The 18,717-nt window shown below is 35.8% G+C and overlaps 3 protein-coding genes and 1 long non-coding RNA gene across 5 annotated transcripts; 2 read left to right on the top strand and 2 right to left on the bottom strand.

Annotated features, from left to right (window-relative positions):
* The first annotated feature begins 553 nt into the window (after positions 1-553).
* LOC149611346 (uncharacterized) lies at positions 554-3,017 on the top strand. Its single transcript, XR_016376379.1, has 2 exons — positions 554-1,141; positions 1,420-3,017. It is a non-coding gene; the product is annotated as an uncharacterized LOC149611346 (long non-coding RNA).
* Positions 3,018-8,027: 5,010 nt separating this feature from the next.
* Positions 8,028-8,638, bottom strand: LOC149611345 (uncharacterized). Its single transcript, XM_089858522.1, has 4 exons — positions 8,623-8,638; positions 8,471-8,574; positions 8,237-8,403; positions 8,028-8,178 (listed from the first exon to the last, which is right to left on the bottom strand). Exons 1-4 carry the CDS (start codon positions 8,636-8,638, stop codon positions 8,028-8,030), a joined length of 438 nt encoding a protein of 145 aa, XP_089714648.1.
* Positions 8,639-9,940: 1,302 nt separating this feature from the next.
* On the top strand, positions 9,941-10,824 carry LOC149611344 (uncharacterized). The gene is made up of 3 exons (XM_089858409.1): positions 9,941-10,072; positions 10,125-10,490; positions 10,548-10,824. Exons 1-3 carry the CDS (start codon positions 9,988-9,990, stop codon positions 10,739-10,741), a joined length of 645 nt encoding a protein of 214 aa, XP_089714535.1. The 5' UTR covers positions 9,941-9,987; the 3' UTR covers positions 10,742-10,824.
* A 1,732-nt stretch (positions 10,825-12,556) lies between these two features.
* LOC149611343 (uncharacterized) lies at positions 12,557-18,640 on the bottom strand. 2 transcript variants are annotated; one of them, XM_089858424.1, is made up of 8 exons: positions 17,222-18,640; positions 14,637-14,867; positions 14,372-14,572; positions 14,086-14,292; positions 13,204-13,293; positions 12,950-13,120; positions 12,813-12,884; positions 12,557-12,741 (listed from the first exon to the last, which is right to left on the bottom strand). In XM_089858424.1, the coding sequence occupies exons 2-8, from the start codon at positions 14,824-14,826 to the stop codon at positions 12,704-12,706; spliced, it is 969 nt and encodes a 322-aa protein (XP_089714550.1). In that variant the 5' UTR covers positions 14,827-14,867; positions 17,222-18,640; the 3' UTR covers positions 12,557-12,703. The 2 variants fall into 2 exon arrangements, with proteins under 2 accessions (XP_089714550.1, XP_089714551.1); XM_089858425.1 differs by having other exon boundaries at positions 14,637-14,849.
* Between the last annotated feature and the right edge of the window lie 77 nt (positions 18,641-18,717).

The raw sequence follows: 18,717 nt of genomic DNA, 5'->3' as shown, positions 1-18,717 counted from the left end.
AAACACCGACAAGCACCCACAAGTACCTACAAGCACCCACAAGTACCCACAAGCACCCACAAGCACCCACAAGCACCCACAAGTACCTACAAACACCGACAAGCACCTACAAGCACCAACAAGTACCTACAAGCACCAAACAGAATATACATCAATTAAGCTGTGATAGAGAACATTGACTATTCCTCTATCCATGTTTTTTCTTTCCTCTTCATTTGATGAATCATATTTCTTCTTGTCGATGAAGTATTTTGGTATTTCCGGCAAGGATTATTTAAGGCCCGTTTTCATGGTCGCTTGTAGCTTGTAAATGGCTAGCTTGCGCGTAAAAAGCGGGAGAAAATCGCAAGCATTTCCATTTTCATGATCGCTTTTAGCAGACGCTTGTAGCGTGAGCTTGCAAAACTTGATTGTGGAACGCTACAAGCGCGTATCTAAACGAAACAGATATTTCAAGCACAAGCGCCGCGTACAAGCGGATCATCGACGTCACGTGACTCAAGAGAGACCAATGAAATACATATCTTTCTTGAGGCGTGTTTTAGGGGAATTTATTCTACAGGGCCGGTAGGCCCTTGTAGATATGACATGACACCCTTCCGTAATGTTAAAGAAAAAGTCACACCTTTTAGGGTTAGCGTCCCATAGAAAAAGCATTAAAAAATTTTCGGTTTTTTAAGGCAATTGAAGCCGGCCATACGGAAAAACTATAGCGAAGTTAGTTTTCGGAATACTTCTAAATTAACAAGCATTTCTTAAATGAGAAACTTACCTGTTTCGATTTTTAATTAATGAATTCTAATTTTTGTAATTTAACTAATTAAGATAGTACGTCAAAAAATTACTTTTGGGTCAGATGTCAGCCTAACCTTATAGCGCGCTTAAACCTATTTCCTGATTTCGTTCTCGTTGACAACTAGAAGGGCCTAGGTTTGTGGGTGCTAACAAGTTACGTTGACAAATTTCAAATGTTGGCTTTCTTGCTGATTTTCCTAATTTCTTTGCAGTAGACTCTAACAAATTACTTTGGTATTTCGTCCGAGCTTGAGCACCTTTATATGTATTTTCTAATTAACTGTAGCACCCTTAATAAGAAATAGGTCGTTATCAGGTCGAATTTTCGTCTAGAAAAGTAATTCAGGTAAATTATTACAGTTAATAGAGGTTTTTATATCTTTTGAAGTAAGTTTTTCGACGTTCTTTACGGCCAAGGCTTAAGTTATATAGACTAATAGCACCCCATGTTATTTCCCCATAGAGCTTAATACAGTCGAAGGCAGAGGGCTGCCATTACCCTATTTTAGTTACTCTTTAAAGATTATTAAAAAGGCTGATTTCCAGCTCTCATTTGTTTTGGAATCCTTTATATAGTCTGCTCAATTTTATGCTAGAAACAGAGCCTAACCGGGTTAACCCTAGGTTTTTTATGCTGTATTTACCGTGTGCGCTTGCAATTTGATGTAAAAAATGGCATACCTATTCAAATTATTAACGTGTTGAAATAAAGATAGTGCTTTTCACCCTGTGAAAAGATCGAAAACTTCAAAATGCTACTGGTAAGATGACAAAAAGTTTAAAATGTTTTCCTTACGGCAGTTTAAAGACTCGTGGTGTTTACCTTAGCGCAGTTTGTTACCAACAGTGGATTTTGTTAATTCATAAATATAAGTAACAGTGGTCTGATTAATCCAGGAGGACAGTGTCGTTATGTAATTTAATTAGTCAAATAATTTCCATGTTTACATCGGCGCAGATTTTTCCAACGTAACCACGTCAGCAACGGAGGGTTACGTTGTTCGCTATCTCCACAGTTCACATTGCCGTTTGTTCATTTGTCTAAATTGCTATGAATTGTTTAGGTATTTAATTTAATTACTGTTATTGAAGCCAAAGTAGCTAAACTATAGAATCACATCATTCATTAACATATGTTATAGATGATCTTTATGTTACCGCAAATTTAGCACGTGGTATGATAAAAATTTAACACATTGTGTTGGCAAGAATGAAAACCTCTTCTAAACTTTACAATTAAGGTGATTTGATACTCATTTTGTAAGCTAAATCAACACTGCCAAACCTCAATCCTTCATTAATTTCAACTTAATTAAGTATAATTAACGTGAATTTAAACATGAAATATTCATATTTGGATGAGAACTCGAGTAACTTTGAAATAAAATACTTAATTAAGATTAAAACTGCACAAGCTGTTAGTATAGCCCCATGTTTTCAATTTCACACTTAAGTTAATTTAAATTATCTTTAAAATACATTAATAGGCGCGAAATTCGAAAGTGTAGGGTAAAATAAGATTCAAAAGCTCCACTAAAAATTGCAATTAACGTGAAGTATTTATTGAAGTAATTTTATAACCTAAATATACACTGCCGAAACACAATCCTACGTTAATTGTCACTCAATTAAATATAATTAACGTGAAATTAAACCAAATATATTCATTTTTTGGATAAAAACTCAAATAACTTTTAATCTTATTTAAAACTACCCAAGCCATTGGTATAAATCCCAATGTTTTCTATTTCACACTTAAGTTAATTTAAACTATCTTTAAAGTACATTAATTGGCGCGAAATTCAAAAGTTTAAGGTAAAATAATGACTGGCAAAAATGTTAAACTTCACTAAACGTTGCAATTAGGGTAAAAAATTCCAAGAAATTATACTTTTAAGCTTAATCCACTCTCCCGAACCGCGCTCAAATTAATATTAAAACATCACAAGTTTTTCGCACAGCCACAGATGTTTCCTATTTCACTTTCAAATTCATTTAATTCATCATTAAAATACATCGAAAGCTCTTACATATTTTAGGGTAATTGCAATTAAAGTTAATATTCTATCGAAACTTGTATCCACACTAGATAAACCGTTAAATTAAACTTAATCAAGTATAATTAATGTGAAATCAACCCAAAACACGAATGTTTTTGGAAAATTCATGGATACCTTATAATTAAACTAACAAATTATAATTAAAACTACACTTATCTTACACTCAGCCTCCATTTTCCTGTTTAATTCTTACACTTAAATAAATTGTCATTTAAAATCATTTTTCCCATATTGAAAGAGAGCCATTGAAAAGGAGCGAAACTTAAAGTTTGGGGGGGGGGGATGTTACAGTATTTGTGCCTTTTTAACAGGAGTATTGTTACAATTTTAACACTACCAGACTTAGAAATAGCACACGTCCACTGGTCCAAAACCAGTTTATTGGTTGCTTGGACCAGTTTTTAATTGAAAAAATTAATAATTAAGTTTTTTGATGGGAATTGAGGCGGGACCAGTTTAAAAATTCAAGCTTTCTTCCAATTTCTACTCTTATTTTTTCTATTTCAAACACAATAAACCGCATCACTCTAGAGTTTAGACCCAAATGAAGGGCTTGCCAAGTGGTACCAGGTTTTGGTAGTGGTATTAAGTTAGATTTAAAACTACACGGTAGTCGGCAGTCTCGGCACGATTGGAATTTTGAAGTCTCGCAGAGTCAATTTAGTCATTTAGTCAAACCTATCCTTTATGGTCAAACTACCTTGAACCTTCTCGCAAGTGGGCTAGCGCCTATATATATAAATAGCCCACGTATATAAATATATATATATACGGTAAAGCTAACATAATTATTCAAAATTTAATTACATTAAGACTGAAGTGACAGATATTATAAAAAAACGTCTTGATTTGGACCAAGACCGAAAAAACAAACGATATGTGTGAGGTTTATCAATTGGCTGAAGTTTCAGATATTGAAATTTTTTTTAGTTATTTTTATCCATTTAATCCTTAAAAAATATTAAATTCAATCAACTGATTTTACTGTTAATCGATCTATTACCTCTAAATTAATTGAAAAAATTACATATCTACGCTTTTTCAAGAACAATTACATTTTCCGAAAACATTTTATCATGAAATTAATTTTTTTCAAGGGATTTCGTGTAAGCACCTTGACGGACATAGATTTAATTGTTGCTGGCTTGACAAATTTTCAAATGTGCACCCAAAAAAGTTTAAATCTGTAAGTTGCTAAGAAGACTGATGTTCAAAAAAAATATGATAATTTAAATTTATTTTGTTCAGACTAGTTAATAAACTAAATAACTAATGTCGTCTATTTAAGACAAAGCAACATCGTTTATCCTGTGTGGTTTCATTTAGTAGGTAGCTATCTGTAACACTGGACAAATATGATATCGGTATATAACCAAAGGTAAGGGTAAAGATTACATAAAAAGAAATACGTTTCAGTATCAATGGCTTGTTATATTCATCTCCATTCATTACCAGTTAAACGAAGAAGGTCACACTTAACTTAATCCCCCCCTTCCTCCATTTCCCCAATATATAAAATTTTACAATCACCAGTGGTTCCAGTGTTTTGGGTCATCTGAGCCGACGCAATACACCCAGCAAATATTACCATATAGGTCGAAACCTTTTCACATTAGTGAACGGTACATGACTCTCCGGACTTGCCCGCCAACCTTAATAACCTAAAACTATAAAACGTTCGTGTACAAGAATGATTATTGTTGTGGCTTGACACTCGCTAGCGCCTGAAGGACCGATCACTCAGTCTAATCGGTGTACATTTGTAAGAGAGTAGACCATTTTAGAAATTACATACAGAGAATTAAAACACAGGTGTGATGCCGCCATTAAGGTCTTCTCTCTCTCGCCCAGAAGCACCGCTATAGGCAGTGCAAGTTGACTAGCCTCCTGCCTGTAGTCAACTTTGTTACCGTCTGGCGGTGACCCTTGGTGCGAGGGATAATACCCAATGGTGGCCTCGCCACTGTGTGTTTTCCGAAATGGTATTTACGCGTGCTAAAATGATTATGCGTAATACGTTACCGGTGTACAAGTAACGCCAACAATGTAGAAAGGGATGGTGACGTTATAAAACTCTAAAGTACGAAGAGGGAAATTGCAGTGCAACCTTTCCTTCATAGTCGCGACATTAGAAATGTAGCATTTCGATATACGAAATTAAATGTATGAATTCGTGCAGGGTGGTTTGGAATCGACTTTTAAAAATTTACATTTTCCTTTCGAATTATGTCAAAGTTCGCTTGGTCTTTTTAGACAGAGTGTTTCAAATATTCATTATTGATCCCTCAGCACGTACACCCTTCAAAATAATTAATTTCATGATAAAATGTTTTCGGAAAATGTAATTGTTCTTGAAAAAGCGTAGATATGTAATTTTTTCAATTAATTTAGAGGTAATAGATCGATTAACAGTAAAATCAGTTGATTGAATTTAATATTTTTTAAGGATTAAATGGATAAAAATAACTAAAAAAAATTTCAATATCTGAAACTTCAGCCAATTGATAAACCTCACACATATCGTTTGTTTTTTCGGTCTTGGTCCAAATCAAGACGTTTTTTTATATTTAAAATGGCGGCGAAACCATCGAAGAAAGAGTTGATTGAAATAAATAAAGAGAAAAGAAAACGGGAAAATGAAATTAAAGAACATCTTATCGAAATGGTTAGAGAAAGGGAGGTTATTTGGAACAAAGCCTCGGTAAATTACCGAAATCGGGATTTAAAAGATGCAGCTTGGGCTGAAGTATTTCACCTATGCCCGGATATGGCGAAAACAAGTGAGTACAGTTTATAAATGAATTAATCGAAGTAATTAATGATATATTTAAAATCTGATAGAAGAAGAAATCCAGAAAAAATGGAAGAGCTTAATGGACAACTTCCGTTCTCATTTTAATTCAATGACAAAGTCACGGAGCGGTGATGGATTTGACGATGAAAAAGATATATCAATGGTTAAATGGCCCCATTTTAGTCAAATGATGTTTTTAAAAGATGTTATTGCCAAGAGAATGTACGAGTGAGAGTTATGAGAGTTGTGATTATCTTAACAATAACGCTTTATTGTAACATTGTTCAGGACGTCTACCAATTTTCAATGTACAGAGAATTCCAACGACGCTACTCTGGATAAATTGAACGGCAGTAGTTCAAATTACACATCAAAGTTGGTAGTAAATGTAAAGACTTGCTCTATTGGGTTTCATTACTATATACATAAGTCCCCTCCCTGGCCCCCACTATAATCACAACAAATTCATTCTTGAAATAATTACACTTAATTTTTGGTTAATAATATATATCTATTTCTGATAGATTGTAGGTGATGATGGGGAGGAATTTTCCATTGATGTTGAGGAGCAACCCACGTCGAATCCGCAGCCAGTTTCAACCTCTAGTACTGCAGGACAACAGACAACGTCTAGAGCTAGTACTTCAGGAGCTACTGGAAGTGTTTCATATTCGGAAGATACTGGCAACACCTCATCAGGAATACCAGTAGAGAGCTCAAGTTCAAGTGAGACACCTACATCAAGGAATTTTCGTGTCTACAATTCGGCAACCTCCAAGGAACCAATGAATAAAAGATTTGTTAAAGGGAAAAAAAGGCCCCTCGACGATGAATCTGCTTCAATTCTAGCTGAATTAGGGAAATTAAACAAGTATGATATTAAATGTCAATTCAATTTATGGTTTACTAAATGTAAATTAGTTAAATTACTTTCATATTTTCAGACAAATAGATGGTAAACCTGAGGATAATACGAGCAAATTCACAGACTACATTGGTACAATACTTCGACGCTTGCCGGAAAATGACCAAGAAGAATGTGAATTTGAACTTTTGGACGTAGCTTTAAAATATTTAAAGAATAAAAAGTCTTTTGGCTAGTAAATTTTTATTCAAATTAAATACCATTTCATTGTACATGTGTCACATGCAAAGAACAAACTTCACAAATAATGAATTTAATTAGTCGTTTAACAAACCAGGTGTAATTTCATACTGCCAGGGAACTTCACCCGCTGGCGTGGAAAAATATTCCTTAAATTTGTCCCTGATTTCTCCAGCCTGCCAATTGTAATTTCTGGCTGCTGTACGTGCAATATTTACAAGTCCTTTAGCGGGTTTATTAAGTAAATCTGACTGCCATTCTCCAGTCACTAATTTGCCTTCTTTGTCGAAATGATCCGCGTAAACCATTGGGCAATATACCTTGTTAGCGGATTTCAATTCTTCTGTCATTAAAAAGTTATGCAAAACAACGATAGCTTTCACGATAACATCCACATTGTCGGGTATCAGAAGAATAGAGGTTCGGAGAATTCTCCACCTAGCGGCAGCAATGCCGAAAACATTTTCACTACAACGCCTAGATAATAAAAATAAAAACTGAATTAGTAATTAGATTTAATTTCAAAAGGTGAAATTAGTAAAATATTGGACAGAAAGGAGTTTAAAAGGGGCAAACAGGTTTTTTACGAACCCCCGAACGTTTTATAAGCAGAGGATCCTATTTTGGTACTCCTTTTTCATGTCAGAACGTTTTACCTTGCACGGCTTAACCGATAGTTAAATATTCTTTTTTTGTCATCTAAACCGTCTCGTGAATACGGTCTCATGAACGTTGGTAGTAGTTGAAAGGCCTCGTCGCCCACAAGTACATGTGGTACTTCGATACCCGATCCTGGTAATTTCATTACTCCTGGTAACCCGACTCTGCCATTTTGCAAGGACTCTCCAAAAGTGGAAGCCTTGAAGACCCCACCATCAGATGTTGACCCATAGGCGCCAATGTCAATAGTTAAAAACATATAATGGGCATCAACGACAGCCATAAGCACAATTGAGTTGAAGCCCTGAATGACATATTTTTAAAAATTAAAAATGATTGACATATTTCATTTGGAAATTGAATATGCCTCTCTACTTAGTCTACTACCGCACATAGCATACCTTATAATTATGATAAAGGGAGCCTGATTTTGGGGGCTGTTGAATCATAATATGTTTAACATCTACTGCCCCGCAGCATAGAGGAAAATTCCATATGGCTTCAAAATCCATAGCAGCTTTTCTCCAGGTTTCCGTTGTTGGGGTCTAAATATTACGGAAATTCATTAACTCTCAAAAGCACAATGTACTTATTTTAATTTTGTGACTAATCTTTATTGATTCTCATTACTTACTGCCAAATAGTTGGGTTGCAAAACGTCCCATAGTGAGTGACAAACTTGTTTTATCACATTGTGAGCAGATGTTTTGCTCATGCGAAAACAGTAGGCCATGGAAGCAAGGGAATTACCTGTAGCTAAAAACCTGTCAGATACTAGTTATTATTTATTCTCTAGAGTTTAATATTTAAAAAAAGTGGTACCTTAATGTAACGGCGAGCATTTCTCCTGGTGATATGATATCAGAACGTCCAAAGCATTCTTTGCTCAATCTTCCCTTCATTAACCCCAAAAGATAATCAAATTGATTGGGACTCATCCGAGTGTAGTTCTGAAAATAACTGTGGTCGTGTGCTCGCATGGATTGGAGCTATTTTAATAAAATAATTTAATCACAAAATTAGACAAGGCCTAGATAGTAAAATCTAAATACATACCAAAGATCCCCAATCTCCCTCGGTTTTACGATTTTGCCAAATCGGGTGAACCCACCAACGTTTTTCTCTATACCGCCTTTTCTTATTTTGTTTATTTTTAATTACTAATAAAGATATTAATAATATTTTTTTCCGAATAAGAAGTTGCCGACGTGTTGCATCCGCCATTTTGAAAAATATCCTATATCCGCTCCGCGAAATGTGGGAGCGCGCGTATTTTAAACGCGACCATGAAAACGTGAAAGCTTGGAACGATTTTCTCACGATTGTGAATCACAAGCGGAAAAAATTCGCTAGCAATTTTTCCACGCTACTTGTAGCGTACAAGCGACCATGAAAACGGGGCTTTAGTCCTAAAACCAGGAGCAGATGACAAAGGAGTCTCGGACGCTAGCTTCCACAATATAGAGGGCAATGGCACCCGCGTACGTCACAGCTGTAGCGGTATCGTTTGCCATAGACGCGCTATCAGACATTATAGCAGACGATGCTTTTGGTGGATTATATCTGGCACCAAAGTCTGCTGGGAATTTGTTTTGTAATAACGGACTAATGGTGGCTACTGAAGTTCGTCTTATCCGATCGCGACATAAATATACACAATATAATTATACTTTATTCAAACAGCTGTAACCGTTGGTATTAAGATAAAAGATAAGACTAGGCCTACATTTTGTGACTTTAAACCTACTAAATAGTAAATTAAGTCCAAACTAGCAGAGAAACCCAGGTAAGCCAAGGCTTAATTAACAATTTATGCCCACTGGAATGATTGGGCTCGGGTTTTCAAATTATAAAGCAAGGTTTTAAAAGATGCCGAAACGCAATCTTATATATGTGTTTTAGGGCCAAAATATTCCGTATGTTTTTGAATTAATTGACTGCTACAAGAGGTTGGAAACGAAATCACTGTCTCTTACTTTTTGGGTTTTAAAAGATCGTGAGTGATTTCTTTTCCCAACCTCTTGTAGCTATCATTTAATTCAAGACGAAATTAAGAAAAAATTGGCACTGAAACACATTTTAGTTTTTTAATAGTGTACATACGTTACTCGCTGGGCTTTTCATTATCAATTTTAGTCTAAAAAAAAGATTAAAAAGCCGTTGAAATCCATTTTTAACTCTAATACTCGATAAGCCTAGGCTTATTATAAGCAGACGATACGTATTTTTAAAGAGAGGCTCCAGACGCGATTTCCCAGATCTCCTTTCGAGACTTTGCAGCCACGCTATTGGTTGGAAAATAAAGCTCAAATTTCCTACGAGAGGGGGCACTGGCGTAATGATTTTGGTTAATAACCGTGACGTTCGCGGATCCCATTGCCCTCTACATTATGGAAGCTAGCGTCCGAGACTCCTTTCTCATCTGCTCCTGCTAAAACCAATTAAACGTCTGGAACGACGCATTTTAAAGATATTCATTTTCAACCCCAAATTAAATTTAACGTCCATTTATCTCCAAATTGCTGAAAAAATACTTAGCTAATCATTTTTTTGGATTGAATTTATCAGGTGACATGGACCGCACAAAAACAGCTCGTGATCCATCTTCTACCAATAGTGTACAAGATTTACAAAAAACAAACATTCCTTGCAAGAAATGTAATTATATTCTTGCTAACATTGACTGTCCCTTATACGATATTGTTTTTAGGCTTGGATAACGAGAACTTTCAGAAAAAAGTCATTGTCATGCTATCTGACTTGAACTGTAAGACTACACAGATTTTAGAGGCTCAATCAAACTCTACCGTTGCGGATGTTCAAATAAACGGACTTCCGGCGTGGCCGATAAACTCAAGAGAAAAATTAGAAGAGTTGGAAAACTTATTGGCAGATGGAGACAAGAGATTCCAAATTGTGAGGCTCATGGGACTGTGGGGCGGTAGAAATGCTAGAGACACAACAAGAAGAGTCTTAAAAAACACAATTGCTCATCAATTGATCCTCCAGTGTAATTGGAATGGTGCTAATGGCAAAATAGCTTTTAGGGATTTGAAACTGAAGGGAGCTGTTATCGGTAATAAGTGCTTCATATTATCTGAATTAAAATTCTAATAGCTCATTTTTATATCAGATGCAGTGCGCAATATCCCAAAACTCAATAACACGCGGGAATATGATATTGAAACTGTCATGAAAGGCTGGATAAAGCACTCGAAGGATCGCGAAGGAGGTAGGAGTGAAAGGCAACATCAAAAAAAAGTCAACAGAAGAGACGGAATGAACAGAAGAGACGGAATGAATAGATGTAAAGACAAAAATTCCTAGTCTCATTCTATTTGATCTCATATTTAAGTTGTTCGTACTAGAACTGCTTGTTCTTTAATAAATGAAAACGTTTTTGAACTTAATTAGTTTTAATTGAACTTAACCATGGAGTTTTACGCACAAAATAAGCATTTTAATTTAAAGGTTAAAACAATTAATAGTGATAATTGAAATTACCGGCCACATAGCTCTCCAAGAAAGGGTCGGTAAAAATATCTATTACCGCCACATCTCTTGGATCGGTATAATGATCTCTTTTACCGACCATATCTCTTAGGTCGGTAAAAAGATCTCTTTTACCGACCACATTAAGGGTCGGTAGAAGGATCTCTTTAACCGACCACATTAAGGGTCGGTAGAAGGATCTCTTTTACCGACCACATTAAGGGTCGGTAGAAGGATCTCTTTTACCGACCACATTAAGGGTCGGTAGAAGGATCTCTTTTACCGACCACATTAAGGGTCGGTAGAAGGATCTCTTTTACCGACCACATTAAGGGTCGGTAGAAGGATCTCTTTTACCGACCACATTAAGGGTCGGTAGAAGGATCCCTTTTACCGACCACATTAAGGGTCGGTAGAAGGATCCCTTTTACCGACCACATCTCTATTAACCGCACACAATTAAATACCAGTAATAAGTAAGTAGGCCAACACTTTATTGGGTGGGTCATTAAGTGTATATTAAGGATATCTGTTAGAGGGAAGGGCCGACATCAAAACGTACCCTTAATAAAACTGAAGGCCAACGTAACAAATTTGAGTTGGGGAAGGTACCTTTTTAAGGTAGGCCAACTAGCATTCCAATAAAATTGTTGATATAGTTTCAAACGGAAAATTCCACTGTAGGCCGACCATAAAATTAACGACCATTAATCAGATGGCCGACTTGAAAATTCTTAGTCGGTAAAGTGTTTTATAAGATGTCGGCCGGATGTATGACGTTTGTAAGTCGGCCAACAGTCTTTTGGGTAGGACATCCCGACTCTTCAGTTGGTATCCTTTGCCCAGCACTACCGACCCCGTCTTCCCTACCCAAATTTTATGCAGTTGGGCCGACTGCTTTTTGCTACATGGGTCCTCTCAGAACCATAATAATTTCTTTTTCTCTGTATATGAAATGAAAATACGGATAATATTTTCGGCAATTCGATTATTTTAGTTGTTTAAAAGCTATTTAGCTCGGTTTTAGTTCGATAATCGAAGAAAGTCTTTTGTTATTATATTTGAAATGCGCGTTCATCTTTACTTGTTCGGTATTATTATATTTATATATAGTGTAAACGTAACTTTTAGCTTCATTAAATAATATGAATGTTAATACTTCATGTCTCTATAAGTGTTGAAACGATTGGGTGTATGAGATAAGATGCCAAGTTTATAACGAGAATTGACCTTGTTTCGTGTCCTCTTATAGGAGGTCTTAACGGCTCAGAACGAGGCGAAAGTTTAATACACTTTTAAGTGATAGATATTAGGTTCTCATTAGAATTATTGAGGATTCGCAGGAAATTATTATACGATTTAACATTTAAAATGAGTTTCGCAATATCTCGCCAATTTGAATTATGTATTTCCGTTTTTTCTCATTGGCTGGTGGACCTGTGTGTGGAAAGTAAATTAGTCTGGACTCGGAGAGGTTTATTTTGGTTTCCCAACTTGTTTGGTCTTGATTGTAATCAAGAAAGTTTTGATTAATAAACTAATGGGTGGATCTTTTTGAAATTTCAACCACATATTGAAGGCCCGAATTGCATTTCTGAGGAATCTTATCTATAAGATTGCATAGGCTTCTTTGACGTCATAGACCAATATCAAAATGAAAGAGGGTCGCAGAAACTAAAGAGGTCGCTTTAAAACTAATTAAGAGTTTGAAATGGTAGTTTATATGAAGTACAGAAGCAGCGAAATCCGCGAATATTTGCAGCGATCCCCTTTGATAGCTTTCGAAATTGATCTATGTTATTTTCTTCTATCTTCTCTCAGAACCAGAAAAAACCCTACTTGTCAGACTTCAACCACAAATCTCAATAATTATTTTCGAAACCCCATATAATAGTGGACGACATACCACAAGATGGAGTAGTTATCTCTTGAAAAAGAGTTCTATGTTTTGAAATGCGAGTCTTAGGATTATCGCTTGCTGAAAATGTAAAACAGTACAATCAGCGATCTTATATATTTATTATTCATAACCTAAATCTTCACCTGGAGAAGCAAACAACTCTGGTTGTGGTAATAGTGATGGCGAAGGGCAATATTGTTCAGTATTCCTCAGATCATTTATTAATGGTGCGTCAGTGCTGAAATCTTCTTCGTTAATTTCTTCTTCAAAGATCGAACTTTCAACCGACTTTTTCTGGGAATTAGGACCTAAATCTATAATATTAGCATGAGATTAGAACCAATTGATGTCAGCGTTGTATGTGTTTCTCAAATTGTAAATTAGCTTATAAAAATACCTTCAGGAATGTGGGCCGTTTCTTTGGCAGAACAAACAGCCGGTTGTTCTCTTGAGGCAAAATTAAAATACTTCGGTGATGTATTTCCATCTAGGAACACACAATAAGAGTAGTTTTCTTTCGAATATTTGTACACATATACTTAAAGGGAGAATGAAATAACGAAACAAGTATTTTTAATCGATTTTGACTCATAAAAGAACATCATAATCGTTTGAGAAAGCTTACCAAAGAGTATCCTTTGACTTTAAATAAATTTTGAAAGTCTCAAAAGTTGACCTGTTAAGCCTAACTTTAAACTTTAATAAACAACACGTGTATTTTTATTTTATAGCCTCTAAAAAATTAGAGGTTTCTTCATAAATAATAAGAGCGCGTTCTCTGCAGAAAGCTCTCGTGAAGTCGCGGTCGCTAATTGGTTACAGGTATTTCAAAAACATACACGTGTTGTTTATTAAAGTTCAAAGCAAAGCGTGGGTCCAGTGGATCCCCTACAAGTTGACTTTCCTTATGAACTCCAGTTTTGGCTTAGCTAAGGCAGGAGACATTTGTGGGCGGGATTTATAAGTGCCCTTATAAATCCCACCCACTAGCCTTTGCCAAGCCAAAACTGGAGTACAGGAGGAAAGTCGCCTTGTAGGGGACCCGCGCTTTGCTTTAAGGCTTAACAGGTCAACTTTTGAGACTTTGAAAATTTATTTAAAATCAACGGCTAATCTTTGGTAAGTATTCTCATATGATTATGATGTTCTTTTAGGAGTCAAAATCGATTAAAAAATACTTGTTTGGTTATTTAAATTTCCCTTTAATACCATTTCATGATTAATCAAGCTCTTTGACCCACTAATATCAGTGAAAATAATGTTAGATATGTTCCATTACCTGAAAGATCCTTATTAATTTCTGTAGTTGAAGGTAACTGGTTTAAATCAGCCTGAGATTTCTTTTTTGACGCATCGTTTGAATTGAATACAGGTGGTTCTGGAAGGCGTATGGCCTTAACATTATCTTTTTGCTTTGTCATTGACTTGGAAGACGTTGTTTTCTCTCGTATTGTGGTGCTTTTCCGCTTTTTTGGAACTTTCGTTTCTATAAAATTATCAGCGGCGCAAGCAAAATACTTTCAAATAATGAATTAACTTCTGAATAAGCTACACTTTTAAATTACCTTTTTCAATGTCAGTTTCACTTGAAGATGGATCTTCAGATTTTCCACTATCTGTTGTATCTTCATGAACGATACGCGTTTTTTTTGGTTTTTGGCTGGCTTTCCTTTTGCCTATTGGTTTACCAATGTCAATTTCACTGACTAAATCATCCGTGTCTTCTGCCTTTTTGCATAAATGACGAGCTCTTGCTATATCCGGAACTGTAAATAAACAAAAACATATATACATTCTAATCTAAATGTGCTTATAAATTAGTTTTCTCACCATCATGGGCCAAAATCTTCACTTTGTACTTGGTCCAATTTTTTCCAGGTGGTTTACACGAGTTAATTAGTTTGCAAACCTCGTTAGATTTTACTCCATTGGGCCACAGACAATATTTTTTGTCTTGAAGCCATGAAGATGGAACATACTGTACTCCGTCATTATTTACGAAAAGCACAACAGCAAACATCTCTCAAATTATAAACTACCAGACTGGGTTTTGAAATATTTCTAAATATTATCAAATGTTTAAATTTCAGCTATATCCTCAATAGTAAGAAATACTTTTACAATGTGGTAGTTTTTTAAATGTCGTTTGGAAAAGATTTAAAAATATTAAAAGTAGTGCAACAACGGAATTACAGTTGCATAAGGACCCTCGCTAGGAGCTAAGAAACATTTTTGTTTAAGAGCTGCGAGTGGATAAGAATTAGTTTGAGTTGACACTTTCCCAATAAAAATCCCCAAATCACTGGACTTGAGAGGATAATCGAATAAATCTCTGTGAAATCTACAAATATTTGCGGTTACATAAATAACTTGATTTTGAGTCTGATAAATTGATTTAACCACGACCACTTCTCCTGATTCCACTTTAAAGCACTTATCAGCCTCATTAATACCAATAACAAATTTACGCGTATGAACCTTTTTGTACGAAATAGCATTTGTTGGGACATGCGGGTCATTGGACTTGAATGGCTTTTTAAGACTAATATTTGATATTTTTTCTTTTATCTGAAAGGAAGCTGATTCACCCATTCGTTTTATAAGCTGCTGTAGCGGTTTATTTGGGGTTCTTAGTGTTTTTTTCATGAATTGTAAATGGTTCTCAAATGAGTAAGCGCTGTATGCATCTAAAGGCCCGAAAACCTCTACATCTTTAGCCATATGAGAAAGAGCGTGCACATTCATAACCATGAATTTTTTGCCATAAAACTCATATGAAGTATTTATGAACATTTTGAGTAATTCATCCGCATAATTTGAATGCGTCTTGTGCAAAACTGGATGCGCCAAAATATAAATGGCACACTGAATAAGATTGAAATGATTTAGTACGTCCTGTCTCTGAATATTTCCAAGGATAATTGGGCCAGTGTACAATAAGAACTGACGAAGTTCTGTCGCTTTCCAGCGGTCAATATGTTTAATTGAACGAGGTTTTCGGGAAAATTCATGAGGTATGTGTTTACGAATACCTTCCAGATTTTTTGAGAGTTTTTCAACTAGAAAAGAACTTAATCGCACAGCTAGTTTTCCACTAAGCCAGGACTTTAACATCTTCTTTGTGACCCCAAGATTAATTAAGTGCATGTAGTCTAGTGGAAATTGACGCACCATATCAATATTTAACCTGCATAAAGGGCTTAATGGACCTGCTAAATGATGTTCTTCGTCATCTTGGGACCTGAATGACGCGTCAGTTCTTTCAAAAATTTCTTCAACCTCATCATTTACCCAAAATAACGTTGTATGTTGATGTCTTTTACCACTAATTGTGCATTTGTCACACGAATGATATCCAGTGTGACCTTTCGTATTCTTGACAAAAGCACGCGCTGGTGTGTCTAGTATGAATGGGCCTTTAACATTGCATGAATATTGATTCCCTTCAAAATTGTAACCATTATTTACAAGATCTTGTAAATCTTCTATAAAGGGTCCCAAAAACTCTTCAAGGTTCCCAGGCTTAGTTTCCCCACAAAACACTCCAACCACAAAAGGTGACCCAATCATTCCCTTCGTAAAGCTAAAAACAGATGCTAAAATTGGCCAAAAATCAATAACTGAACTGTGATAAAGAGGTAAACCATCAATATTGACCGCAAAAGATATTTCTTCTGAATACCCTTTGTTATTCATCAAAAATTTGTCTAATCCATTGCTAAACCCCACATGCCAGTATTCACCGTTTTTAATCTGCGTCACTTTAGTCGTTCTTGGTGTTTTCAACAATGTTCTTGAGTCTTTTGGTAAATCATGACCATTCTGACGAAGAAGAACTAGTAAACTGTTTAATGTTACTGCGTTAACATTGTGTTCTAAAGCCCACTTTCTAAGACCTGATGACATATCAGCGCTAGTTTCAGATTCTGAGGAACTTAATGAAGAATTTGAACTGACACTCTGGTTCGTGTCACTCTCGTTACCCGCTTCAGAACCCATTTGAGAACCATTCCCTGCGGAGGAAGATGAACTGGGTACTAAATGTAAATGGGCTGGAGGTTCTATGGAGTCATCCGATTCTAAAGGAGTGCCATTACTCGAGGCTTCTTGAAAAATACTTAAAGGTACAGCTAGATTAACATTTTCCGTGGAAATTCGGTCTAAAACTGATTTCAAATAGGCTGATCTTCTCCTTCGCTTTTGCGTTACCCCAACGTCATCTTCTATATTTAATCTATTATCCATCTTAAAAATTATTTAATTCTTAACATAATATTTGCTTTAAAATCAGTTTCTATTCAAATCTCGTAAAAAAAGTGCCAAGGCCCAAGGCCCAAGTATCAAGCTATGCCAGTTTCACATTACCGAATTTGGGTGTCATTTTTATCATGATAATTGAAAGTATCAAAGCTCACCTTTATCTTTGGACGTAACACAACTATTCAATTTTAATTAGGATACCGGTAGTTTTGTAATTGAGGTTAAGTTGTCCGACTGCGTAGTAATATCGTTCACGGCCCGAACAAAATGCGATTCACTGTACCGCACCCGCACGTGCGTCACCGCTTCAGTTTAAAGTAATAAAATAACCGTTTTTCTCACGCATTGCTTCGGGGAAACGAGGGGTCGGTCACTTGCATGAGAGAGATTCAGACCTATAAATTTTTTTTTGCGCTGACTGCGCCTGGATTAGTTAGTAAAATAGTGATTTATGTTTTACTTTAAAAAAAATCGTGATAATTTTAGGCTGAGAACCTTTAATGTAGAGTGCTTCTTTTTATATATTGTCCGACCCCACAGTACAGAAGAAATAGTTTCTCCGTTTTGTACTTTACCCTTGTTTATTCTTCCGCCTAAAGTCGGCTACGGAGATTTTCTCCTTAGAAGTAAATGGAATGAAAATTACCAAATGATTGTTACATTTATTTTATAACAACGCAAAAAAACACTATCATACACACTTAGTATTATCTAACATTTTTAAAAACTGTTCTAGAAAATAAATAGTATATTTTTACCGTTAACGAAGTGGGAATTGAAACCCAAGTGCAGAAATAAAAGGTTAGCGCTATTTTAATCTACTTCTGCCTCATGACATTTACTGTCTGCAAACCCCCCAACCCGAGTTCCAACGTTTCTTTTATATCATGTAAAGAAGCTACTACAGTAAAACAGTTGGTAATGCCGACTAAATACAAAATTTATTGAAACCACTCTCGGTACCAACGACTCTTAAAGGTAATCCTTTTCTCATACGGTAAAGCAGTTAGTAATGCCGACTATTGACAAAACTAAATGGAGCTACCGTCGGTACCAACGACTCTATAAGGTAGTACTTGTCTCTCACTGTAAAACCGTTAGTAATGCCGACTAAATACAAATTTTAAATGGAACCACCGTCGGTTCGAACGACTCTTAAAGGTAATCCTTGTCCCCCACTGTAAAACAATTAGTAATGCCGACTATAGACAAAATTAATTGAAACCACCGTCGGTACCAACGACTCTATAAGGTAGTACTTTTCTCTCACTGTAAAACCGTTAGTAATGCCGACTAAATACAAAACTTTAAATGGAACCACCGTCGGTTCGAACGACTCTTAAAGGTAATCCTTGTCCCCCACTGTAAAACAATTAGGAATGCCGACTATAGACAAAATTAATTGAAACCACCGTCGGTACCAACGACTCTTAAAGGTAATCCTTTTCTCATACGGTAAAACAGTTAGTAATGCCGACTATTGACAAAACTAAATGGAGCTACCGTCGGTACCAACGACTCTATAAGGTAGTACTTGTCTCTCACTGTAAAACCGTTAGTAATGCCGACTAAATACAAAATTTTAAATGGAACCACCGTCGGTTCTAACGACTCTTAAAGGTGATCCTCGTCTCCTACTGTAAAACAGTTA

Source organism: Phalangium opilio, unplaced genomic scaffold, assembly GCF_054372755.1.
Source record: "Phalangium opilio isolate 3A_F unplaced genomic scaffold, DU_Popi_V2 ptg000246l_1, whole genome shotgun sequence".
In the NCBI taxonomy this organism is placed as follows: Eukaryota; Metazoa; Arthropoda; class Arachnida; order Opiliones; family Phalangiidae; genus Phalangium; species Phalangium opilio.
This window is presented reverse-complemented; position numbering and strand designations above follow the sequence as displayed.

What these genes read in the sequence shown, in the direction of transcription:
- LOC149611345 (XM_089858522.1), bottom strand. An exon ending in AGGGAGATTGGGGATCTTTG is followed by an intron (nt 8,404 to 8,470) that starts GTATGTATTTAG and finishes TTATTAAAATAG; the next exon opens with CTCCAATCCATGCGAGCACA. An exon ending in ATGCTCGCCGTTACATTAAG is followed by an intron (nt 8,179 to 8,236) that starts GTACCACTTTTT and finishes AGTATCTGACAG; the next exon opens with GTTTTTAGCTACAGGTAATT.
- LOC149611343 (XM_089858424.1), bottom strand. Translation starts at nt 14,826, where the DNA reads ATGTTTGCTGTTGTGCTTTTCGTAAATAATGACGGAGTACAGTATGTT. An exon ending in GAAGATTTTGGCCCATGATG is followed by an intron (nt 14,573 to 14,636) that starts GTGAGAAAACTA and finishes GTTTATTTACAG; the next exon opens with TTCCGGATATAGCAAGAGCT. An exon ending in AATTAATAAGGATCTTTCAG is followed by an intron (nt 13,294 to 14,085) that starts GTAATGGAACAT and finishes GTGTGTTCCTAG; the next exon opens with ATGGAAATACATCACCGAAG.
- LOC149611344 (XM_089858409.1), top strand. Translation starts at nt 9,988, where the DNA reads ATGGACCGCACAAAAACAGCTCGTGATCCATCTTCTACCAATAGTGTA. An exon ending in AAACATTCCTTGCAAGAAAT is followed by an intron (nt 10,073 to 10,124) that starts GTAATTATATTC and finishes TATTGTTTTTAG; the next exon opens with GCTTGGATAACGAGAACTTT. An exon ending in ACTGAAGGGAGCTGTTATCG is followed by an intron (nt 10,491 to 10,547) that starts GTAATAAGTGCT and finishes TTTTTATATCAG; the next exon opens with ATGCAGTGCGCAATATCCCA.